We start from the raw sequence: 26,305 nt of genomic DNA on the forward strand, positions 1-26,305 counted from the left end.
CAAGCAACTGTCGATCAAAGCGTAGGTGGTCAAAATCGCACGCAGAGACATGATTGGGTTTCCGACTGTCTATCTCAGCCTCCCGGGAACCGATTCGCTCGTGAGAGGTCGGGTTTGATTCGGAAGACTTCGGAGAACAACATAGACACGTGCTTTCAGAGTCGGAAATCTCGTGTAGGTACGTGAGACGTGAGAAAACACCCGGAAGTGAAATATTGTTTGCTGTTTCTGTTGGAATTCGGTCTAGAAACTTCAAAATTGTGACGCAAAAAGCTAGTTTTGGATAAAATGACGTGGATATTCCATTTCCTTGGACTTTTGGTGAGTTATGAAAAAAAAATGGTTAGACAATGTGACCGATGTGGATAAAGAGAAAACGTCTGAGGTAAGTAGGCACACTCGATTCTTGCAATAGACGGCGCCGTTCTTTTCAGTGTAATAGCAACTTTATTGCAGTTGTATAACTGCTTTAAATCATCTTATGCTTTGAGTGTGGGCTTAATCGAATCACAAGAGGCCAAGGTTTCCACTGTTGTGTCGCATGACCATATATTTTGAAGATTTCATGCTTAAAAATCTTAATGAAGTTTATGAGTGGAGGTTGTAGCGCCCCTATCGGGAGCAACTGTACCGTGGACGGCACGCCGTTCCTGATCAGGTTAAAGTGCCAGATCAGCTTAAAACTAAAGTCCATTTTGTGTTTAGGACTAAAGAAACGATTGCTCCCAATGATGTCATGAAGATGTTGGAGTCGGATTTCAATAAGTGGGTAGAAGAGGATTCCTTCTCTCAAGATGATGTCTTGTTCCTGACGAAGTTAAAGAGTGGAATTAAGCATAAGTTAGATGGTCACTTTGAAATGCCTTTACCCTTTAAAGGAGAGCGACCAAACCTGCCTAACAACAAGTCTTGTGCAGATCAGCGCTTGATGTGCCTGAAGAGGAGGCTCAAAAGGGATAATAGTTACTTTTCTGACTATGTGAATTTTATGACTTATCTTATTGGCCGAGGTGATGCAGAAAAAGTCCCAGAACAACAAGTTAGCAATTCCCCTGCTTGGTATATACCCAATCGTGGGGTGGATCATCCTCAAAAACCAGGAAAAATTTGTATTGTCTTGAATTGATACCATCAAATTCATTCAAAGAAATGTCTATGTTGATGATGGGCTGGCAAGTGTTTCCTCTGAAACAGAAACAATTTGACTTATTGAAGAAGCAAGAGAACTCTGCAGTATTGGTAAACTTTGTTTGCATAAGTTCATCTCTAATAGCAATGAGGTCTTGAGAACAATTCCAGAAGAGGAGTGTGCTCAAAGTGTTATAGATTTGTACCTTGGAGAGCCACTTATGGAAAGAGTTCTTGGCGTCCAATGGTGTGTGTTCTCTGATGACTTTCAGTTCAGAGTTACTGTTAAAGAACGCCCAATGACCAGAAGGGGATTGCTGGCAACAGTTGCTTCCATTTATGACCCTTGGGGTTCGTGGCGCCCTTTATCCTCCGTGGTAAGCAAATTCTGCAACAGCTCTGTCAAGAGAAAGCTGGTTGGGATGAGCCACTCCCAGACAAGCTTAGATATCAATGGGAACAATGGCTGCAAGATCTCCCAAATTTGTCTAATGTAAGGCTGAGAAGGTGCTACTTGCCCCCAAGCTTCACAGATGTGAGGAATTATGAGCTCCACCACTTCTCAGATGCAAGTGTCGCAGGTTATAGGGAGTGCTCTTACCTTCGAGCTATCAACGCCAGAGGAGATGTCCATTGCTCATTTGTTATGGGGAAAGCATGTGTTGCCCCTACCAAGGTCACAACGATACCCCGCCTTGAGTTATCTGCAGCTGTAGTAGCAGCTAGAACAAGTATTATGCTCAGAAATGAACTTGAACTAGATGACCCCCAAAAATACTTCTGGACAGGCTCCAGAGTAGTCCTCCTTGGGTATATAAATAATGATGCTAGACGTTTCCATGTGTTTGTGGCCAACTGAGTTCAAAGAATAAAGTCCCTCACTGATCCAGAGCAATGGCGCTTTGTGCGTTCAGAGGATAATCCTGCGGATCATGCGTCAAGAGGCCTAATGGCAGATCAACTAATTTCCTCCAATTGGTTCACCGGTCCAGACTTCTTATGGAAAAGCCAGCTACCTGTATAAGATGACACGGTGGGAGAAGTCATTGGGGGTGATCCAGAACTCAAAGTTGTTCAGGTGTTTAGCACCAAGGCAAGTGAAGAAAGGACATTGTTAGATCGTCTGACAAAGTTCTCTGATTGGAAAAGAGCCATTAAGGCTGTTGCATGTCTTAAGCGTTATGTTAAAGGATTCAGTGGCTATAAGTTCAGCTCAAGTCAAGCCACAAGCATTTAAGAAAGACAAGAAGCAGAGGTGTTCATCATTAAGTTAATTCAAACAGAAGCATTCAGCACTGAAATGGAAAGTATAAAAAGGAACAGTGAAGTTAAGACTAAAGACAGATCCAATAAGCTGCACCAATTAAATGCATTCCTAGACGAACATGGTGTTCTTAGAGTTGGGGGACAATTGGCTAGATCTACTCTCCATCCTCACATTAAGCACCCTGCTATCATCCCAAAAGGCAGTCATGTGTCCTCCTTGCTTATTAAGTATTACCATGAAAGGGTACATCATCAAGGGAGGGGAATGACTGTTAACGAATTGCGTGCCAATGGAATCTGGGTCATAGGGTGTAGCAGTGCAGTGGCATCGCATATTTTCAAGTGTACAACCTGCAGGAAGTATAGAAGACGTACACAGGATCCAAAAATGGCAGATCTGCCAATTGAAAGAATGGAAACAGCTGCCCCATTTACGTATTCTGGCCTAGATTGTTTTGGTCCCTTTTATGTGAAGGATGCAAGAAAGGAGTTGAAGAAGTATGGACTTCTCTTTACGTGTATGTGTTCCAGGGCTGTACATATTGAAATGTTGGATGACCTTACTTCAGATGCCTTTATTAAAGGGACACCAGGCAAGCCTGATGCTTTTTCTCTACGAAACTCCCCCTCGCTCGGTCTGAAGCTCTTTTCCTTTTCTTTGCGTCTTCCGTCAAGGGTGTTCGCTGCTTCTTCGCCGGCTCTGCCATTATACACACGTTTGCAACCATCTCCAGCGTTACGTTAGCCTGCCTCTGTGCTGTAAACTGATCATGCTTCGGTCGGCGGGTAGGATACACAGAACTTGCAAGTGGGATATTCTTTCTACAGGCAGTAGGGGTGGGCGAGAGAGCCTTCATTCGCCCCGTAATGAGTCATTTAACCATATACCGACTTACGAAGATGATTAATTAACACGGAAATGTTGCCTGGTGTCCCTTTAATGCTCTCCGTACATTTATTGCCATCCGTGGGAATGTGCAACAACTGAGATGCGATCAGGGAACCAACTTTGTGGGAGCCAGAAAGGAATTCACAAAGGAATTGAAGGACTTTCAAAATCTTGATGAGTTGAAGGCTTACGGATGTGAATTTGTCATGAACATTCCTTCATCTAGCCATATGGGAGGTGTATGGGAGAGACAGATAAGGACAATTCGATATATCTAACTGCAATTCTTGATAAATCTGGAAAGAGACTTGATCCGTGCTTCATTAAGAACTTTTCTGTATGAAGTGATGGCTATTATAAATAGTAGACCATTGACAATTGAGCACTTGAACGATCCAACAAGTTTTGAACCACTCACGCCAAATCACATCTCGATGATGAAATCATCAGGATCTGTACCTGCGCAAGAGATGGCGACAGGTACAGTTTTTGGCAAATCAATTTTGGGCTAGATGGAAAAGAGAATATCTTCTCAATTTGCAACAAAGACAAAGGTGGCAAAAGGATAAGCACAATACAAGAGTCAATGACATTGTCATTCTTCAAGAAGATGATTCACCTAGAAATCAATGGAGATTGGCAAGGTTGGCTGAAGTTTATCCCACTTCTGATGGAAGGGTTCGAAAGGTTAAGCTATTGATGAGTGATTCGAGTTTGGATCATTTAGGGAAACGTACTTCCAAGCCTGTGTATCTTGATAGACCTGTTCATAAGATTGTTCTTCTGCTTGAGGCTCAATAATGCTGTATTTGCACATACATAATTTAAGATCACCATATGGTCATAAGTATGAGTGCATTGTATGATTTGGTGGGAGTTTAGCTGTTTAAATTTAATTTTTTTGTGTTTGTTTGTTTGTTTGTTTGTTTGTTTTGATATGTCTTGAATAATATAAAGGCTGTGAAATATGTATTGTTGTATGTTAATTAGCTAATTGGAAGTGACGTCATGTTGGTTGCGTTTCACACGAACGCTTTTAATGTTGCACACTACACCTGACGGGAGAACTGGGAAGCTGACTCGCGGTTATGGCCGCACGCTGCTGAGTCAGAAGTTTTAATGTTTGAAGCTGTGTTTTTCTTGGACTCATTTCCCTCTTAGCTGATATGCAGCCAGCAAGGTATGTGTGTGTTTATAATGCTTTATTTCTTTGCTTTATTCGTTCTTTTGGTTGTGTGATTGGATTGTCTAGCTATTGTGTTGCTTTACTGCTTTTAAACAGTTCGACGGTGGATTAAACGATGAATTAAAGATGAAAATAAATCCATCAGTGAACTGAAGAACTTTGGCCTTGCGTGTTTCCTGGTGGGGAGTGATGGCAGTAGCAGCAAAATCTACTGTACTGCTACTGTTCTCCTTTACTGTAACACTTGCCTGGGTCCCGTGCCACTTATTCAGTGTGTTGCGCCACTTTCCAACTGTGAAATGGGTAACATTTCAGTTTTACAGTAATGCTGGTATAGTTAGCAACAATCATGGGACAGTAAGTGGCAAGAGTAACGACAAAGTGACGCTTTACAGTGGTGCGGAACAACTCTGACAAGTGGCACAAGACAAGGAGAGCCCCGCGGGACAGTGGGCCAATATCACGGGACAGTAGTTGAGTGCAACAGCACAATGCCCCAGAACAGCAAACGAGTGGCGCGCGCCACAGTACAGTTTCTACTTATACTTTCGGTCCCTACTACTGCCTTCTACGTACATGTAAAACGTCTCTGGTAGCTAGCGATAAGTAGCTACACTAATTCAATACAATACACAGCTGGCTAATTCACTACATTATCTGAAAAGGACACACGATAATATACATTCTAAAGATAATGAGTTCTGGACACGCAATGTATGCAAAATATGGTTACGACTGAATGCTTACCGTCACTTCGATGGGCAGGTACATGTGTCGATAGGTGTTCACATGTGTTCACAGCTGCTCGGTGCTCCCTCCCTCCAGGACACGTAAAAGGTTAACTGTGCGCTTGCGCCATTGCAACCACATGATTGGCACAATGTTTTCATATGTCGGCTTTTGTCGGCGGAAGGGGCGGGATATGTGTAGACAGCAGCCATATTTGCGTGACAAACGAACCCCATGCATTTCTATGGAGGATTTTTTGAGTGCTGTGTCTCCACATTAGAAAGTCTCTGGTATTTCTCCAGTCCAGGTGCTGTCCAGACCTGTCAAATTAGGTGCATCATGGAATAAAGTTAGCGCTTCGGACTTGTAATCGGAGGGTTGCCGGTTTGAACAGTAGGAATGGCTGAAGTGCCCTTGAGCAAGGCACCTAACCCCTTACTGCTCCTCGAGTGCCGCTGTAGCAGGCAGCTCACTGCGTTGGGATTAGCTTGTGCTTCACCTCACTGTGTGCTGAGTGTTTCACTAATTCAAGGATTGGGATAAATGCAGATACCAAATTTCGCTCACGGGATCAAAAGAGTATACTTATACTATGTCCTTTTTACTGCTAAATATGGGTTTATTTGCATGTTACACAATGCCCCAAATTTTTCTGATTTGAGATTATATTAAAAGAGTAAGGGAGTCCTCCATCCTTCCTCTTCAACATGACAAAAAGGATTTGAAACTTTCATACTGGCATCATTGAGCTGTGTGTGTGTATGCAAATGTAAATGAGTAGAGTTGATCATGACTCCATCTGGGGTTTATATAATTTATTTCCTGCATACACACAAACCCCCCACACACACCACAGATGTAGTTATGCCTCCTATATATATATACTGTATATATATATATATATATATATCACTTATAGTTACAGATAATGCAAGCACAGAGATAATTGCATAATTGCTAGGGTAGACATAGTAGTTGCTATGCTAAATAAAGCAGTTGCTATGCTCGTTGCTAGGGTAATGATGTTGGATACGATGACAGTTGTTAAGATGACATTTTGATAGTCATTGCTACATTGTTGATAGGGTACATGAGATGGTTGCTAGGGTGTTGTTAGGGTAGATATGGTGGTTGTTATGCTAAATAAAGTGGTTGCTATGCTGGTTGCTAGAGTAATCAAGTTGGTTGCTATGGTGGTTGTTAGGTTGACATTATGTTACTGGTTGCTAGGTTGTTGCTAGGGTAATTGAGATGATTGTTAGGCTGTTGCTAGGGTAATAGTAGCCTACAGATTATTTGCATGACTATAATAACTTTTATGTTTTGGTAACATAAACTGTACCACTACTGTAACAGTCTCATGTCTATGGTTCAGCTTTTCAGAGGAAATGGCTGAGTTTCTCCTGAGCTAAGCTGAGACGCTCGATGCGTCCCTGCAGGTCCTTACGGCGATGGCTCAGGTCCGAGTCCTCGCATAGAGCCTTATCCACGTCCACCCCCTCGAGGAGGCCAAGCATCTCACTGCACAGCACCCGTGCTGACTCCTTCAGCAGGAAGAACAGCATCAACATAGGGATCTGGTCTGCCAGGCGCTGAATCACTATCTGAGTGGGAGACTCAGAGCGAGAGAGAGACAGATAGAGAGAGAGACAGAGACATAGAGACAGAGACAGAGAGAGAAGCGACTGGAGTTACCTGAGCCAGACTGACTTTTTTTTTTACGTTTCCAGGGGCAGAAGCCCTTTAGCCTCGTGGGACCATCCTGATCTCGCGAGCTTCAGTTTTCCACCTACAGATCAGTCTGGCATCTTTCCGATAGAGAAAATTTGGAGCCGTTCGCCAAACTATTGGCCAATCAGCGTTGGTTTTGAGGCGGGTTTAGGTGTGACGCAACAAACAACATGACTGCATCCACAGATGAGATGAGCGTAGCTATCGCACATTTTTTTTATCCGAATTAGAAAGTATTCCTGGGGAAGCTGTGAAGCTATGAGTCTCAGCCATGCAGCTGGGAGGAATGAACGACACAGACATCCTCCATGGCCGATTCCAGTCGGTAATGGAGGAATGTACTTTCTTCAGAAGTGTAGGACCTACCGTGAAAACTTGGTAGGGATTGTCGTTTATGAGGTTCATGTCACATACAAATGGTACGTTTAAAAATGTTAACGTTAGTTACATTACCTAACTTAATTGTATGTTAAAGGCATTAGAAGAACACTTCGTTCATCTGATTGGTTGATTTGGCCTGTCGATAACCAACATAGGTGGTGATAGGTTTATCCAAGTATTACAGTACAGTATTTTCGCACCCTTCCCAAAAGTTCTCCAATGGAAAGTTCCCAGATGGACATGCAGAGCAAATGTGAAGCATCCATCTGGCAGAGTCAGGTTAGAAGCCCTTAAGTTTAACATTCATTTTATTTTCAAACGCAAGGTTGACCCGTTACCTCATAGTACGCCTCAAGCATTTCAGGATACTTGCTCCTGCTGTCATATTCAGTGCAGTTCTCCACAGAGGGATCTCCCTCCTTCTTCAGGGTCTTGAAGTAGATGCTGTCCTGTGTGTAGACAAGCTGCTCCATCTTAAACTGCTCCTTGATTCTCTCCTCCACTTTGGCCTCCTGACTTGACTGAATTTTGTCAATCTTGTTCTGGGAGTGCACACAAAACGAAAGCAAATCAGGGCATTTGTGTGACTGAACATTTTTTAATAAAAGCAGGGAATGGAAAAATCATGACTGATTGAGATATATACCAATAAAATAGCAAGATGAAACAGTAAATGTTATACAATACCATTCATAGTTGTATAGATTCTAAATTTACCATTGTGACGCACCGGAGGAAAGGGTAGTTTGAGAAGTAGGTTTTTGAGACATCGCTGAACTGCTTGTCAATGGTTTCTACCAAAAAAAGTATATCTATTATTGAAAGTATTTGAACTCTTCTAAATTAAATGTTCATATGTTTTTAGTTTACTACTGTTACATCTATATAGGACTACTAAAAAATAATGACTTATTAAGGTATGTTAGGTGACATAGATTCACAAATGAATGTGAACATGACTCATTGAGCCTTTTTAGGTTACCTCTGATGAGCCTCAAAGTGTCAAGAGCAGGACCTTGTAGATTCATCACCAGTCTCTGTACAACCAACTCAAACACTTTATAGTCACTGAAACCAGGGAGCTCTCTTCCTCTGTGCTTCAATTCATACTTGTCCACCACATCCTGTACCATCTTAGAATCTGTTGTTAAAACACATCAAATTATTTGTACATTAAAGAATCTGCTTTAGATTTTGGAATACTAACAGTTTGTTTGTTTCAGTTGTTCTTTGCTGTGGACATTTTAAAAACATTTTTTTGGCCTTCTATGCCTTTCATTTGACAGGACAGTGGAGAGAGTGACAGGAGGCGAGTGGACGAGAGAGATGGGGTGGGATCGGGAAATGACCCTGGCTGGACTCCAACCCAGGTCCTCATGGGCACATGGAACCTAATATGGTTCAGGTGCTATAACCAGTTGCATCACAGCGACCACTCCATGACATTTTTTTATAGAAATTGCTTTTGTTGGTAGCACTCACATGAGTTTTTACTGCTCTCAAGTTCATCTTTCCACTTCTGAAAATGGTCCCTCAAGTTGATATAGAGGTTGTTGCCGTCATTGACAACTTCACCAGCTGACAGTCGGTTGATCTGGTCAATGAACTGAGTTATGCTCTGTGAATAGATGTAGAAAATTCAGTTGTTTGAGGCACAGCAATGCAATCTGGACTGGTTGATTACATTTCAATCTGATTTGTTTTTCAGTCTGATTGCTAAAATTGTCTGCACTTTTTTGGCATACTGTTATTGTAGGTCCAGTACTCACGTCCACGTTTTTTCAGTTGGATCCCAAAGATTTTGTATTTAAAAAAAGTAGCCTACTGTTAATACTCACGTCCACAAGGAAGTTTTTTCTCTGTAGGTTGTCTATGGGAGGACCTCCCACACACTGACTCAAGTTTTTCCTTTCCTTTCCTTGGAAGAGAGTTCTAAAACACACACACAAACACACACACACACACACACACACACACACACACATATTAATGCATGCTCACATCCAAACAGTTCCAAACAATGAAAATTCAATGCAAACACATCAAATAAGTAATCTGCTTATTCAAGGGCGCGGGAAGGGGGGTGCTGAGGGTGCTGCAGCACCCCCTGCTGGCAGGAGATAGATTTTTAAAAAATATTATAGGCATATATTTTTAAATAATTACTAATTCGCTGTCTGACATTATTTATATTTTTGTATGTGAAATGATGAGTCAAATAGCAAAAAAGGGTTATGGATAGGTTCGAATATAGGCTACAAAAAATTAACAGTTATAGAGATCAACGTGAACGTGAGTCAGTTACTGTAAGAACCGTAGCGTGGTTTCATCTATGTGATAGCCTGTGTGTGTAGGCGTACGGTTGATATAGGCCTACATATTCTATGCGATTTACACGTTCAAAAAAACCATGGATAAGCTGAAAGAAACTTTAATTGTGTTTTACAGTTTTGCAAAAATAATTAAATGCATAGCTAGTGAAATCATTTCACTATCCTAGTCGCTAAGATAGAAATTATTAGGACACATACTTGCTGTGGAGACGACACACTTTAGGCTATTCAGAAATTATTTGCGAGATCATTGCAGCCTGATTATTAGCCTATATTTAAAGCCTAACATCTCTGGTGTGGTTTTGACGATCAGAAAAGCTATACTGAAATAGGCTAACGATGTCAAGTGCGCTTCTGTGGGGGTTAGGGTGGGCGCAGTGGACTCGGAGTGCTGTCGTGGAACATTGGAATTTGTGGCTGCCCAGGACTTTTCTAAAACTTCTCGCTATCACCCGCACACCACACTAAAATGACGTATTTAGCAGTCAAAATCCTAAACATGTCCAGGAGAGGATTTTTAAAATATAATTAACAGTAAAATGTATATGGGGCCATGCAGGTGAGAAAACAACCAGGAAATCAACAACAACAAAAACAACAACAAATATAATCGCAAACAGTAATTTCGGGGTACAAGCAAAATGGTAGAAGTGTATGGTATAAAATTCTCGCCAAAAGTTTTCTGTACCTGTACCAAAGTTTTGTGCTTGTAAGAATATTTTGTGCTCGTAAAAATGATTTGTGTACATGTAAAAATAATTTGTATCTGTAAAAATATTTTGTGCATGTAAAAATGGTTTGTACATCTTCAAATCCGTTTTCTCACTGTGTAAAATTTTTTTTTGTGAATTTGCTAACGATATTTGCACGAACGGATTTTCCATTTGCAAGTGCGCATCTGTTTTCTACAGACATGAAACAGATCTACGGGTACGAAACGAATGTACAAGTACAAAACTTTTTTACAAATTTTCCCAAAACAGCCAATCACAGCACTGCTTACTGAACAGCCAGTCAGCCGATCAGCTCGCTTCTTTAATTCTGAAACGCTGAACGCTGCAGCTCTTGGTACATCCATGTAAACACCACAGTTCAGAAGAGGTGAAACACTTAAAAAAGAAGAGCTATCTTAGCTAACAAGCAAACAGCTCAACTTAACTCTATTCCTTCCCTACTATGAATCTAATATCATTAACTAGAACTAATAAAATTCGGATCATTAGTATTATTATTAATGATATAATTGTTCTGTATAGTTATTGTGTTAGTGTTTTCCGACTAGTCATTCCTCCCTTTGTATTTCCCACGTTAATGTGCGGTGCTTTCACGTAATGTTAGCAGAGACGGTTGATAGTATCTTTGACGTTAGCTTAGCCCAGCCAATACTAGCCCAGTTAGCTGCCATTACCTATTGTTACCTACTAATTACCTATCCAGTGCTCGCGTTTTAAACTATACTGTTTATTAGTTCTAGTTAATGATATTAGATTCATAGTAGGGAAGGAATAGAGTTAAGTTGAGCTGTTTGCTTGTTAGCTAAGTTAGCTTGTTACCTAAGCTAGCTAGAACATAACAGTTACTGCAACCAAAAAAGTTCAGGGTGGCTTTAAGCTGACTCCCTTCCCTCCCTCCCTTTGTATTTCCCATGTTATATGTGCGGTGCTTTCACGTAACGTTAGCAGAGACAGTTGATAAAAGCAGTATCTTTGACGTTAGCTTAGCCCAGCCAATACTTGTTTCACCTCTTCTGACTGTAGTATTTACATGGATGTACCCAGAGATGTCCAGCGTTTCAGAATTAAAGAAGTGAGCTGATCGGCTGACTGGCCGTTCAGTAAGCAGTGCTGTGATTGGCTGTTTTGGGAAAATTTGTAAAAAAGTTTTGTACTTGTAAATTCATTTCGTACCCGTAGATCTGTTTCATGTCTGTAGAAAACAGATGCGCACTTGCAAATGGAAAATCCGTGCGTGCAAAAATCGTTCGCAAATTCACAAACATTTTTTCTACACAGTGACAAAACGGATTTGAAGATGTACAAACCATTTTTGCATGCACAAATTATTTTTACATGTACACAAATATTTTTTACGAGCACAAAATATTCTTACAAGCACGAAACTTTGGTACAGGTACAGAAAACTTTTGGCGAGAATTTTATACCATAGAAGTGCTCTTTAACAGAAAGAAGGTGGGGGCTGTAGCACCCCCTATGGACCGAACTGTACAAATTTGGTGTGCATCCGGAGAATGTAGAATTGATTGTGTGTAGGATTGGACCTTTACAAGATACGATATAGTATAATCATTATAGGCCATGTCCCAAAAGTGGATTGATGCATAACTTTCAAACAGTGCAACAAATCAAAAATCGTAAAAAGCCAATCTGTTATGCTTGGTCTGAAGGTGATGTGTGCCAAATTTCTTAGGAATCGGATCAAAAGTCTAGGATGAGATAGATTAGTTTCACTGTTGAGTTTTTTGAAAATGGCTGGAAATGTGCAATGTAGAAATGGGCGTGGCTGGGTGGAATGGATGCAGGAGCTCTGAAGGAAGAAGAAAACTGGTGCATTTTTGAAAAATTCCATAAGAATTTGGAGATATGAGCAAAAGGGTAAATGTGCTTATTATAGCACCCCTATATACAGAAATGGGTCATTTCTGTTTTTCTAAGATCATGCACTGATTTGGGACCTAAGGTGAAAATGTAGTTTCTGTACCTATTACGGTTATGACAGCAGACACTAATGTAGCATCCCCTATGGACGGAATGCCATGAAATTCAGTGTGTGTCCAAAGAATGTCTTATTTATTGTGTGTACCAAGTTTGAATAGGATCAAACCTTTAGAAGATAAATAAGCTATAGGCAATAGAATCATCATAGGCCACGCCCAAAAGGTTGTTTGACACGTAACTTTGAAACTGGGCAACAAATCAAATATCTGAAAAAGCCAGATGTAGATGTAGATGATGTGTACCGAAATATGTGGGCATTAGAACAACGGTCTAGAAGGAGATAGATTAGTTTCGCTTTTGAGTTTTTTGAAAATGGCAGGAAAATGTGAATGATGGAAACGGGTGTGGCTAAATGCATTAGTGGAATAATTTGAATAATTTGTCAAAAATGTAAATTTGCTTATTATAGCGCCCCGTACGGTCAGAAATGGGTCATTTTTTGTTTTGTGAGATCATGCATTGATTTGGGACCTAGTGGTGAAAATGTAGTGTCTGTACCTATTACGGTTACGACTGCAGATAGTTTTGGTGCGGCAGCTGTAGCAGCTCCTATAAGGAGATAGATTAGTTTGACTTTTGAGTTTTTTTTAAAATGGCGGGAAAATTTGCAATATGGAAATTGCCGTGCTTGGATTAATTGGATGCAGGAGCTCTGAAGGAACAAGAAGAAAGAAGAATTTTGGAAAATGTCCATACAGTTCTGGAGATATGAACAAAAACGTAAATGTAATTATTATAGCGCCCCCTATGGACAGAAATTGGTAATTTCTGTTTGATGAGATCATGCACTAATTCGGGACCTATGGTAAAAATGTGGAGTCTGTACCTATTACGGCTGTAGACACGGTTCTGCTGCAGAAAAATAGTAATAATAATAGGGAAGAATAATCACAGCTTTTCTGCTTGGCCCCCTAATAATAGGGAAGAATAATCAGAACAAAAACAATAGGGTTCAGGCAGCTTCGCTGCTTGAACCCCTAACTAAACAGAAATAATTTATCAAAGTTTTCCTGTATCGCCACAGGCAAATATTACCACTGCATCTGATATTAGTTTTGCTAAAAGTACTTACTTTGATGTGGCCCATCAGGTCTTGGGTCAGTTTAGTAGCAAGGAACTGGGTTGTGGCCTTTTCCTCATTGAGAAGACAGCTATGAAGTAATGATGCAAAATAGTTTTTACAAAAAATGTGGAAAAATAAAATATAGCCAGAAAGGACATATCATATGTCACGGGCCTCTGGCTTTGCCTTTTCCCCCATGCCGTGTTTTCTCTGTTTTGTGTATGTGCCCATACAGGTGAGCTTGAAGGTGACTAGAGGCAATCAGCCCGATTAGGTGCAACGGTGCACAGGTCACCTATTGGACATAAAATCACTGCCGCTCCTCCCCTCACAGTAAGGAACGGAACAGCAGACCACAGACCCTTGCCGGTCAAATTGTGTGCCTTTGTTAGAAATGCCCTTTCACCGACGTTGGTTCTTCTGAATTCTGTTTTTGACTAATTTAAGAGAATAAAATTGTAAACGCTTGAAACGGTACTCCGTGTTCCCCCCTTCTGTGTGTTGTGCTCTCACGCGGCATAACATTGTATTATACATAATACATCAATTCATGATTTTGCAATAGCTTGGGTCTTGGAGATATATTTAATTACCCCATTTGATCAAGTCCAATTGGCTTGTTTTTATATAAAAGTATGTGCCCATTTACCTGAAGTACTTGTGTTGTCTAAAGAAATCTCACTCCATCCTGGTGGCCTCTGCTAGAGGTATCTTGTCCTGAATTTGCTGCTGACCACGGCATTTTACAACTATGTAGCCTTTGCTCAGCGGAATGACTTGATTGTGAACAATCTCCAAAACGTTATTTTCTGTGCCAACATCTACAAGGTCTGGCTTGGTCAGAATAGCTATAAAAACAAAAATATTCAGATTAAAAGGTACATTCATATAATTTGGGAATATTAATAACCAGTTTGAGAAAAGTATTACCCAAAGTTCTTTTCCCTTCTGGGTCAACTTCCTGGGCCATTTTTAGAGCTTCAGTTGTTGCTATGTCGACATTACATGGAACCACCACCAAGTTGATGGTCTCGCTCTTATCAATCATTTTTAGAATGAGACTTTTAATCTTCAACAGACAAAATTAAGAGGGGTTTATTTTACAGAGTGCTGCATTTCAGACAGGAAACAGTATTGCTGTATTATGAATTTACCTACATTTCAGCAGGTTAATCAACAACAAAAATCGGTTTGGAGACCTTCCATCATATTCGATTCGATTTATTTTATTTTCCTTACCTGATCTCCGATGTCCTCAGGCTGGCCTTGAACAGGAACCCGGGCAATGCCGGGTAAATCAATCAGAGTGAGGTCACATACATCAGGAGACATGATCATCAGACTGATAAGCTCGTCACAGATCCCAACACCGTCTCCAGCCAGCTCATTCTGGGCTGATGGACACATTGAAGAAGGGAAAGGAAGAGTGTGAAAAAACAGTGTCCATAATTGTCATGAAAGGGTTTGATCATGTGAAGCCAAATTTTAATTAACACAATAATTCCTGCCTTCTTGGACAAATTAGCCCTATTGAATATTATCAGGCAGTGCCATGACATTCCTAAAATATAGAAATGCAAGAGTATTGCCAGCAGGAAGGTGTGATTAAAGACAATAAGTGAAATTCACTTTTCATCTTACCATCTCTGACATAGCCCTCAACCAGAGTGGGGTCAGTGAATTCATGTGCCTCGCCTTTGTAGGAGATGATGGCCTTCCACTGCACACCTCCCTTCAACTTCCTCAACTTCAGCATCAGCGGGCATCGAGTCACAATGCCTGAGGGGAAAGAGATTTCTAATTGAGCCACTGATTACTGTATGCTGTTAGAAATGAACAAATGCCTACCATCCTATAAATGAGTAACAGTGAGCAAGGAAAAACATGACAGACACAGCATAAAAACATTTCTCGCATAAGAAAAAAATAAGGGTGATGGCTAAAGTGTGTTTTTGTTTAAATAGCAAACCTCACAAAACTAGGGAAAATAAAGGAATATGTTTCTAAACAGAATTTAGCAAAACTAACTAAATCTGTTAATCTGGCTGTCTGTTTACATGTTAGCTCTCTCTATGAAAAGCGCTGTCATCTGTATCAACTGTATTATTATATAGGTTTAGTCAGATTTTTTTTTTTTCTTTTTTTTTTTTTTTTCTTTTTCGCATGCCCAAATTTCCGTCAATGATTCCCGGGACACTGAAAGACCGGGGTACACGAAACTTGGTGGGCATGTAACCCCACATGGATAGCATGGAACCATCGTTTTTCGTTTTGATCTGTAGCCCCCCCGCTGGAAGGAGGGTAGGGCAGACACAGTTTTCTGTGAATATCTCGAAAACCGTAGGGTTTAGGAGGACCATTTTTTTTTGTATGTTGATCTCAAGGGGCCATGTCAACCCATTCCATAACCACTCATTTCATGTATAGCGCCACCTTTTATTTTAAAAAAGTAAAAATGAGGTGTTGTAATTGAAGCTATCTGTGACCTAACATAGTCAAAACTGCACGAAATTGGAAGTGTAGGATCATTATGACACCCTCTGTATGCACGCCAAGTTTCGTGGAATTCTGTTCATGGGGGGCCACACAATAAATTAATTTATGTTACTATACACCAACTGGCTTGTAGGTGGCCGGAGACAGTTTTCTGTGAATATCTTGAGAACCGTAGGGCCTAGGAGGTCCACCTTTTTTATGTATGTTGGTCTTAAGGGGGCATGTCAACCCATCCCATTACCACTTATTTCATGTATAGCGCCACCTAGTTAAAAATTAAAAAGCAAAAAATTAGGTGTTTTCATCACAATATCTCTGGCTGACAAGGTCAAAACTGCACGAAATTAAAAGTGTAGGATCATTATGACACCCTCCGAATGCATGCCAAGTTTTGTGTACTTTCGTTCATGGGGGGCCTTACAATAAAATAATTTATGTGTACATTTAGTGACGTACACCAACAAGGATTCCCAGGACACTGAAAGTACACAAAACTTGGTGGGCATGTACCCCCACATGGATAGCATGGAACCGTAATTTTTCGTTTTGATCTGTAGCCCCCCCGCTGGACTGGACCCCCCGAAAGGAGGGTAGGGCAGACACAGTTCTCTGTGAATATCTTGAGAACTGTAGGTCCTAGGATGACCATTTTTTTCCGTATGTTTGCCTCCAGGGGTCATGTTAACCCATTTCATGTGCACACATGTGCACAAACAGATACACACACACACATACATTCACAGTAATCATACGTATGACACATACTCACACAGTAGACATATGTACGCTTGCATGCACAGGCACATACGCAGGCACACACACAAGCACGCACACACACACACATACACACACACACACTCACACACCCACACACATAACATAAACATAACACAAACAATCAAGAATTTCTCAGAATTATGATCAGGCAAGATGGAGGTGGGGTTGTATAAAATGAATTTTACATGTGAAATCTATGAACTAATCATGTTTTGGTACTTGTTGTCTAGCAGATACCAGTGAGAATTGAGTGTGGATAATGCAATTTAGTGAGACAGTTAGAATCATATAGGCCTTTCAGCGTGATTTCTTTTTGTGGAAAAAATGTGCTGGAATGGGCGGCGGTCATATTTTGTACCGCTCTGCGGTACATCTAGTTATTATTCGGCTACCTCCAACACCGACAGACGCACATTACCACGCGACGGCCTAGGCTACAAGGACATTGGAAGTATTTTCTGAGAGGTGGTGCGGATGATTGGCGGTCTGAGGGTTTCTTCCCCGTAAAAAAAATTATTCTGACTGCTGAATACACCATTTAAACGGAGTTTTCGAAGCGACAGAAATACCAATAGTGATGTGAATGTAGGCCCTAACGCTGCAGAACATAGACAGAGAAAGCATGCTCTGGGAAAAAAACACAGTTGCATATCCAGTGTGTTTTTGCGTCTGTCTTCACGGAAAATGACGTGTCTGCCAAAATGATGAGTGTCTTAGAGCGGTTAAATATTTTTAAATGAGATATAAACCATTATATTCTTGGAGGTGCCACGGGGTGTGCTATGACTAATCCAGGGGGAGATGTAGCACCCGTCTCTAATTATCCTTCCAACTGTGTGCAGAGTATACGGTTTTATAAAAACTGGGTGAAGTCTGGCAATATGATCTCACCACTGCCTCTGGGGAGAGCTACTCCAGACAGCGCCTCCAACACGGAGCTCTTCCCTGAGCTCTGGTCTCCGATCACAGCTATGGCAGGCAGAGTCAGATCCTGATCGATGCCCATCAGACGCAGTGAGTCGATAAGGTCCAAATAGGGCCGTACCTGTCCACTCAAATGACTGTGGAATACCCCATCCATTTCTTTACTGATACTAGAGAAATGGAACAACCACCACTCTATCAGAAAACAGGTTAATCACAATGTATGCACTGTTGTGTTACTGATTGAGATACATACCTTTTCCCTATCTCCTCCTCAGAGAGAGATTGGACTTCCTCTTCACTATCCACAGGGTTCCACTCCTCCATTGTACTAAAGAGAAATTAATGGTTTGCATTTCATACAGAACGGACACAAATATAAATTTATCTATCTTTGAATTCTATGAATTTGCCCCATCGAGGCATCTTATTCTGTTAGCAAAACTGATGAGACTTACCCTATTTGTCTCTGCTTTGTGATCAGTGCAGAGGCAGAGACGCAGTGCAGTGCAGAGGCAGTTTTCCACCTCATATATATACCCTTATGTGATAATGAAACTGAAAGAGATTGTGCAGGAACTTCCAGTGTTTACTCTGTAGGGGCGCTATTAGGCAGGTGGGGGATGGGACCTATCCCATCGATGAGAGCATGACCATTTCATTCCCTTTGATGGAGAGGATTGCAACTTCTTTTTTCAACTTATTGAACTGCAAACGTGCACGGGTTCTGCCATACGTGACACTTTGCTGGAGACCCTCGAGAGCCAAGGATATGTTGCGCTCCTGACTTATTGGTTTTGCGACTGATGGAGCCAGTATGGCAAGCGATTTTATAATTTACCCGATAAGTTTGACTATCTGGAATTAACATTGTAGATATCAACAACGTCTTTCTGACGCAATTACATTTTGGATAGTTGGAATTGTCATTCAAGATATCTGTAACGTAATTGTGACAAGTCGAAACGTCAGATAGAGATATCTGTAATTTAGTTTTGACTAGGCAAAACTGAATTACAGATATCTGTCCTCACGTCATTGAAAACAACATTCAACTCGTCACACATATGGCAAGCGATTTTAACATTTTCCCGCTAGACTGGATATGTATTGCAGATATCTGTAATTCAGTTTTGCCTAGTCAAAACGAACATTTTAGATATCCGCAATTGAATTCTTCCTATTCATAATTGTCATTTCAGATATCCACAAAGACATTCTTCCTAGGACAAATGACGCCACATTTGCCATTCATTTCTATGGGGTTTATCATTACGGATATCTACAATTCAGTTGCAGATATCCACTATGTGAATTACGGATATCTGCAATTGAATTGTAGATATCTGTAATTCCAGTTAGAGATATCTACAATTTGATTCTGACTAGTCATAACTCCAGTTGAAGATATCTTTAATTCACTTCAATTCAAGATATCTACATGTTCCTTTTCAGATATCTTGAATTAAGTTTTGACTAGGCGAAATGACATTGTAGATATCTGTAAATGGAATTTTGACTAGTCAAAATGACGTTGTAGATATCTCAAACTGGAGTTAGGGATAGTCATAATTTGATTGTAGATATCTATTATCAAGTTATAGATATCTTGAATGAGTTTTGATTAGAGATATCTGAAATTGGAGATATCTATAACTTTCATTCTGCCTAGTCAAAATGTAATTATAGATATCTTGAATTAGAGTTTTGACTAGGCGAAATGACGTTAGAGATATCTGTATTGCTATGCAAATTAGGCCCGCATCCCACTGTAGGCGGTAGAAGAGCGTGTTGTTGTTCAAATCATCAAATCACATAGCACCTGTTAACTGTTAACTTTGTAATTAGCACCATGTCAGAGCAGCCAGAGGGCGAAGGAGTTTTTAATAGTCTTTTTAATACTGCAGCCTATGCAAGACAGGAGCTGGCAGCAAGAATTGATGATTTAATGTTGCTTTGATTTTTTCGATTACAGCCAACTCCATTATGAATGGAATTTCCTGTAGCTGGTGCTGGTGCATTTAGTAGCCTAGGCCTACTAATTTATGTAGGCTACGACATTACAGCCTGCGTATTCTTCTTCCATTCATAGAAATAAGGAAATAAGCCCACTTTTTCTTCGATTATGTTGGGGAGGGGAAATTAGCGTCTAAGTAGATGGGCTCTAGCCTAGAAATCTAGATGGGCTCTGCTACGGAACTAAAGAGCAACGTCTTGCACAATAGACTTCTCCAGAATATATCCCGCCTCCTAACTTCCGTATCCATCCAACTTCCGGGCGTGGATTGTCTATGGGAAATAACATGGCGTTTTGAAAGATCGTACCTGTCAAACTCTGTAGGTGACAAAGTAGAAAAAGCTGCTGGGCAGATTGACCTACACACTTCTGCCATCTAGTTTCCACTGGATTTTTTGATTTTCGGTGCCGTTTAAGTAGTATAGTCAATAGTATACTACTTAAACGGCACCGACAATCAAAAAATCCAGTGGAAACTATATGGCAGAAGTGTGTAGGCTAATCTGCCCACCAGCTTTTTCAACTTCGCTACCTACAGATGTTTTACCGGTATGATATTTCGAAACGCCATGTTATTTCTCATAGACAATCCACGCCCGGAAGTTGGATGGATACGGAAGTTACGGAGGCGGGACTTATTCTGGAGAGGTCAATAATTTGCACTAGTCATAATGACGTTTGAGATATCTTCACCTTTCATTCTGCCTAGTCAAAACTGAATTAAAGATATCTGCAATTGCCATTTAAGATGTGTGACGAGTTGAATGTTGTTTTCAATGACGTGATGACAGATATCTGTAATTCAGTTTTGCCTAGTCAAAACTAAATTACAGATATCTCTATCTGACGTTTCGACTAGTCACAATTACGTTACAGATATCTTGAATGACAATTCCAACTATCCAAAATGTAATTGCGACTAGTCAGAAAGACGTTGTTGATATCTACAATGTTAATTCCAGATAGTCAACCTTAGCCGGTAAATGATAAAATCGCTTGCCATACATAACTCCAGTTAAAGATATCTTTAATTCACTTCAATTCAAGATATCTACATGTTCCTTTTCAGATATCTTGAATTAAGTTTTGACTAGGCGAAATGACATTGTAGATATCTGTAAATGGAATTTTGACTAGTCAAAATGACGTTGTAGATATCTCAAACTGGAGTTAGGGATAGTCATAATTTGATTGTAGATATCTATTATCAAGTTATAGATATCTTGAATGAGTTCTGATTAGAGATATCTGAAATTGGAGATATCTATAACTTTCATTCTGCCTAGTCAAAATGTAATTATAGATATCTTGAATTAGAGTTTTGACTAGGCGAAATGACGTTAGAGATATCTGTATTGCTATGCAAATTAGGCCCGCATCCCACTTTAGGCGGGAGAAGAGCGTGTTGTTCAAATCATCAAATCACATAGCACCTGTTAACTGTTAACTTTGTAATTAGCACTAATTAGCACCATGTCAGAGCAGCCAGAGGGCGAAGGAGTTTTTAATCGTCTTTTTAATGCTGCAGCCTATGCAAGACAGGAGCTGGCAGCAAGAATTGATGATTCAATGTTGCTTTGATTTTTTCGATTACAGCCAACACTGTATACTGTAAAAATTGGATAGTTCCTTGAAGAACCTCAATGTTACTCCAAGAACCCAGGGGCTCTTCTGAGAACTCAAACGTGCCTTGATGCTCTTAGAGGTCTCTGCAAGAACCTTAACGATTTTTCAGTATGAAAGGAGGTTCCTCAAAGAACACAATTTAATCAAGGTTCCTGGAGGATCTCCAGCTGAGAAAGAATAATTTTCTTGAATTTATCTTTTACAGGCCTATATTGCTGTGTAGCCTAGGCCTAACTGATTCAAAACATAGGCTAACCTAATCAGATAATATGATGCTAGGCCTGTGATAGGCTATGACAACAAAATAAGAGTTTTGATGAGTAATCGCCTATAGTTTGACTAGTGTTTAATTGCGCAAAAGATCTGAAGCATTCAGCTACTTGTGTGGTGTTTTGTTAATTGTGTGTAATTAACTATTTTGAAAAACTAGACGAGCATAGGCTAGGCCTACTGCCTATGCCAAAATAGCAGCAGAACACGGTCGGATAACTCGATGGGCGCACAGGTGTTGCTCGAGGCGATGACGCGCGTGTGGAATCTTCTTTAAAAATGGCAACAGAATTTGACAGTTGAGTCAACGTTACTACAGGAGGTGAGTGCAACATTTTGACCGCCCTATCTCAAGCTTTTTTAATGCTGACGTTTGTCAAAAACTATACCTTAAATGATACATATTCTACATATTAAATGGAAACGAGACGTTTTAACCATGACCTCATTATAGGCTATAGCATACAACTAAAGGTAAGATCAACGTGTCACCGTTCGTGAACGTTAACCTTAACTTTTTGTTTAACATTAGAGCTTAGCAGCCTTATTTAGCCTACCGTTAGATTTTTAAGTTATAAGATAGCATTATGCCTTGGCTTGTATGCTATGCTTAAACTGAATGTTAGCCAAATAGTCTGTCTATTTTACTCCTTCAGCACAGACTTTTCAACTTCCCGTGTTTCCAACTCTCCTGAAATGAAAGCTAACATTAATGGAGGAAGTCCTGACGTTCATACTGCTGCACACAGATTATACAGGTCCTATTTGATTCAATTTCTATGTGGTAAGTGTGTAGCATGAGGTAGCCTACAGCTTTACTTACTGTTCTTCATTTGCATTCACGCAAAACAACAACCAGTCATTTAAATCATTAAGTCATTTAAAATATAGGCTACTCCATCTCTATGTTTAATTTCAAAGGTATCCAGTATCATGACATTTGTGCTGCTGCTGTATCTAAGCACCCTTTCCTCCGGGATCACACAGGACCAGGATATGCATGTAAGTAGATTATTAAAGTAATAAACATACAGTTAGGCCTACTGGCTGTAGTGAGGGTCCTTTTTTAGGGCACCTAACAAGTAGGGATAATCAATGGGATGGGATATTCCTGTCAGGGGTATTCAGGTTGTTGTAGTCTGCTCACTTACAGATGCAATTGAATCATGTATGCCTATGACACTCTTCACTTCTGTTGGTATGTTGCTTAACACCTGTATAAACCAGGCCATTGCATTTGAATTTTCCTTTAGGCTAATTGGTTTATATAACCTTTCATATTATAGTTGGTTGGGAATGCTAAAAACAAATTCAAGAAGGAAAGAATCCCACTGAGCCTTCCTGAAATTGGATACCATCAAGCAAAGTATGGGAAAAGGCAAAATTCATCACAGGCAAGTCACCTTTTCCTCACAAAGCAAAATGCATCTGTATCTCAAGCAGAAGCTTTCAGAATTACACTTCACTGTGATCCTTATTGCAGTTTACTTTGATTCCAGGACAAAACTCAATCCAATGTGAGGGAAACCACACTTATTTTTTTTCTATTCACACAGATACCTGCTACCCAGGATGCAAACACTGTAGTTCAGGTATGGTGTGTGTGTGTGTGTGTGTGCGTGCGTGTGCATATGTTCACTGATGATCTTTTTACACTGACAGGTTGTAGATGTTCTTGGTGATGAAAGTGTATCCAAATCCAATGTAAGTTTTCAGATGATGATTAAACACCATATATTACTACTTATTACATTTCTTTAACCAAATTGACCTTTACTTTAAATTGAATGTAACATTTACAGGACAATGAGACAAAAATGAAGGAGTGTTAAAAAGTAAACCCTGATCTAAATACGATTGAAAACAGAATAAGGAGAACAATCAGTGACAGAGTGGCATTTATTCAACGCCACTCCACACAGGAAATCCTTACCGAATACCCAGCTTTACACCACATTTGAACTGTGAGTTAACATTTGGCATTTAGTTCACGGCAAATTATTTTTCAGATGTTCTTCTGCCAAGCAAACATGTAATTTGTTCTTATCTTTTTAAAGGTTTTCTCTGAAATTCAGCACCTGCATAACATTGACCTAAGTACCAATCTGCACTAAATCAGGCCTGTGAGGAGACAACCTACAAATACAAAGGTATTAAGAAGTTTGATTTACACTTCATGTCATTACTGCTATAAAACTGTATGGAATTACAAGTATGTTATTACTGCTATAAGACTTATCCAGTATATTGTTCAAATTCAGGACTCTTTGCAGCAGAGCGGCCATATCTGTTTGGGGACAATCCTGACAGGCTCATACGTTGTGGATAAGTTAAGAGTACCAGTCATTTGACACTGTTAGAAACTTCCCCTGCCAATGGGCTTGAATATCACCAATCCCCATTCTAAATACTGTTATTCTGTACTTTTCAGATATCCAAGACACCCACACCTACCCTATGCATGTGAGGCAACCCCTTTGAGGAAGACACCACCATTACACTTTGCATGGACGGACAAGACGTCGTAACACCAGAAGATGTGTTGATGGGCATTGGAGCATTGCTAGCAGTTTATTTAATTTTCAATATGGAATACCCAAAGGCCGTGAACAAGACATTGTTGTTTTTACAGTCTATGTGTGATATTAAGACAAAAGAAAAAATCCCCATTGCCGTATTTCGGATGTCAAATTTCATACTCTAAATTAAATACTCAATAGTTCAATCAATCATTTATTGACTATTTCATTTAGATTAGGAAGTTAATTGTGTTCTTGTTAATAGCATTGTTTAATAGATGTTTTCATTCATGCCTTCATCTATGTAGCCTGTGTATTATTTGTTTATTTATATATTTATTTATGTATCTATCTGTCCATCCTTTCATGTACAGTATTCCTAATATTTTGCCATTGACATGCTTTGACGCTTTTGATTAAATTCTTGCTTAAATACATCTCGTCCCCTTAGAATTACAAGGTTCTATCTGACATTTTTGTCAAAATTGAGTTATTTACATATTCCTGATCTATTATAACTTGTTAACATTATCCAAGGTGTTTTAAAACTTTTTTTGCACTTTTGGTTGTTTTATCTACAAAATAAAAAGGTTCTATTTGCGCAGTCAAACTCAAACTTGGTGTTATAAGGTTCTATCTGTGCTCCAATCATCACTTGGAATGCATACAAGAGGACCAATCACGTTCTGCGATGTTATGTTGTTGCTATTCCCGCCTGATTCAGCAGTGAGTGTTGTGCAACTGTCAGTGGTAGCCCACTTGAAAATGTCAAAGTCAAGATTTACCCGAAATCTACGAGTGCAAGACTTCATTGGCACTATTACCAACGATCCCCTTACAGAGGGCAGGTAAGTTCTCTTTCTAAAAATCGTTTTATATCTAGCTAGTTAAAGAGTTTGTTTTCGTTGGGGTAGCCAAGTAAAGCTTACTTGCTAACACTAGCTAACTCTAGCCAACTTAGTTATCATGCTAGCGAATGAAAGCAAGTGGACTGAAGTTAATTTAGTAGCCTATCTTTTGTCAACATTTCGAGGCAAGCAATATTTGGTGAAATTATGATTTTGAATAAACATCTTCCCTCTTTATTTTTTTAAGTTCCATTGAAGGGTTTATTTTCATTGCGGTAGCCAAGTAAGCTGGCTAGCTAACAATAGCTAATTGTAGCTTTCCAATGTCAATCTAGACACGGAGGCAAGCATAGGATTGTTTTTAAATAAATATCATTGTAGACAATTACTTGAGTAGCATAACATTAATGCTATTTTAATAATGGTATGTTAATAACCTAATCTGTTTAGCCAGTCATTAAGGCCACTGCTTTGTTGTCTGTTTTAATGGTGCCAAATGGTGTGTCTAAAACTAGAAAACATCGGGAACATACCAGGAGGAGAGGAAGAAAAAGAAAGAGGGCATCCAATAAAATCACAGAGGCAAGTGTAATGTTAGTACTGAGGAGCAGAGAAGGAAATGCACAGTAGAGAATATAACATGATGAATGAAGTGATGAGGAGGAAGAAAAAAATGGACACGGACAGAAAGCCAAGCATTAGTGTAACAACAGTTTTGCAATACAAGATAATAAAAGATAGTGAGCTGATAAAAGAATATGTTAGATATTGAATTTTAGATTGTATTTTATATTTTAATTTTAATTGCACACAAATATATAATATGGGGAAATATGCATTATTTTCCTTCAGGCCAGTGATGAGGTCGAGCCAGCTGGAAGTGCAGTGGGCCTTCGGCCACAGGTCACAACGAAAGAGGAGAGGACTACAGTGGAGGAGCAGGGGGCTACAGTGGAGGACCAGGGGGCTACAATGGTGATGCAGGGGGCTACAGTGGTGATGCAGGGGGCTACAGTGGAGGAGAAGGGGGCTACAATGGTGATGCAGGGGGCTACAGTGGAGGACCAGGGGGCTACAGTGGTGATGCAGGGGGCTACAGTGGAGAAGCAGGGGTCTACAATGGTGATGCAGGGGGCTACAGTGGAGGACCAGGGGGCTACAGTGGTGATGCAGGGGGCTACAGTGGAGGACCAGGGGGCTACAGTGGTGATGCAGGGGGCTACAGTGGAGGAGCAGGAGCAGCCCACGCTTCACTTACAAAGAAAGGTTATTGTGCTTTATGGACAGAGGGGATGTCAGGCAGGGGTGCGAATGACATTGCAAGTGCAGTAATCAAAATATTAGAGCAAGTTGTACTTGACCATCCACATGCCACTAGTATAGTTAC

At 40.2% G+C, this 26,305-nt stretch overlaps 1 protein-coding gene and 1 long non-coding RNA gene across 6 annotated transcripts; one reads left to right on the forward strand and one right to left on the reverse strand.

Annotated features, from left to right (window-relative positions):
* Nucleotides 1-6,186: 6,186 nt before the first annotated feature.
* Nucleotides 6,187-17,942, reverse strand: LOC143110234 (interferon-induced GTP-binding protein Mx2-like). The gene is given in 12 exon segments (XM_076273121.1): nucleotides 6,187-6,802; nucleotides 7,649-7,852; nucleotides 8,028-8,104; nucleotides 8,293-8,451; nucleotides 8,793-8,928; nucleotides 9,149-9,223; nucleotides 13,451-13,529; nucleotides 14,091-14,289; nucleotides 14,372-14,510; nucleotides 14,681-14,835; nucleotides 15,083-15,220; nucleotides 17,606-17,942. Coding segments are annotated over 12 exon segments (1,776 nt in total). The 5' UTR covers nucleotides 17,796-17,942; the 3' UTR covers nucleotides 6,187-6,577.
* Nucleotides 17,943-21,727: 3,785 nt separating this feature from the next.
* Nucleotides 21,728-23,894, forward strand: LOC143109459 (uncharacterized). 5 transcript variants are annotated; one of them, XR_012983870.1, is made up of 9 exons: nucleotides 21,728-21,873; nucleotides 22,213-22,335; nucleotides 22,473-22,553; nucleotides 22,805-22,945; nucleotides 23,051-23,143; nucleotides 23,214-23,255; nucleotides 23,354-23,515; nucleotides 23,609-23,701; nucleotides 23,813-23,894. It is a non-coding gene; the product is annotated as an uncharacterized LOC143109459 (long non-coding RNA). The 5 variants fall into 5 exon arrangements; XR_012983866.1 differs by having other exon boundaries at nucleotides 21,729-21,873; nucleotides 22,208-22,335; XR_012983867.1 differs by having other exon boundaries at nucleotides 21,729-21,873; nucleotides 22,208-22,335; nucleotides 22,838-22,945.
* The last annotated feature ends 2,411 nt before the right edge of the window (nucleotides 23,895-26,305 follow it).

Source organism: Alosa pseudoharengus, unplaced genomic scaffold (assembly GCF_046254945.1).
Source record: "Alosa pseudoharengus isolate Yale_2024_CS ecotype anadromous, Long Island Sound unplaced genomic scaffold, YU_APseudo_1.1 YU_APseudo_1.1_scf_7, whole genome shotgun sequence".
Classification (NCBI taxonomy): domain Eukaryota; kingdom Metazoa; phylum Chordata; class Actinopteri; order Clupeiformes; family Clupeidae; genus Alosa; species Alosa pseudoharengus.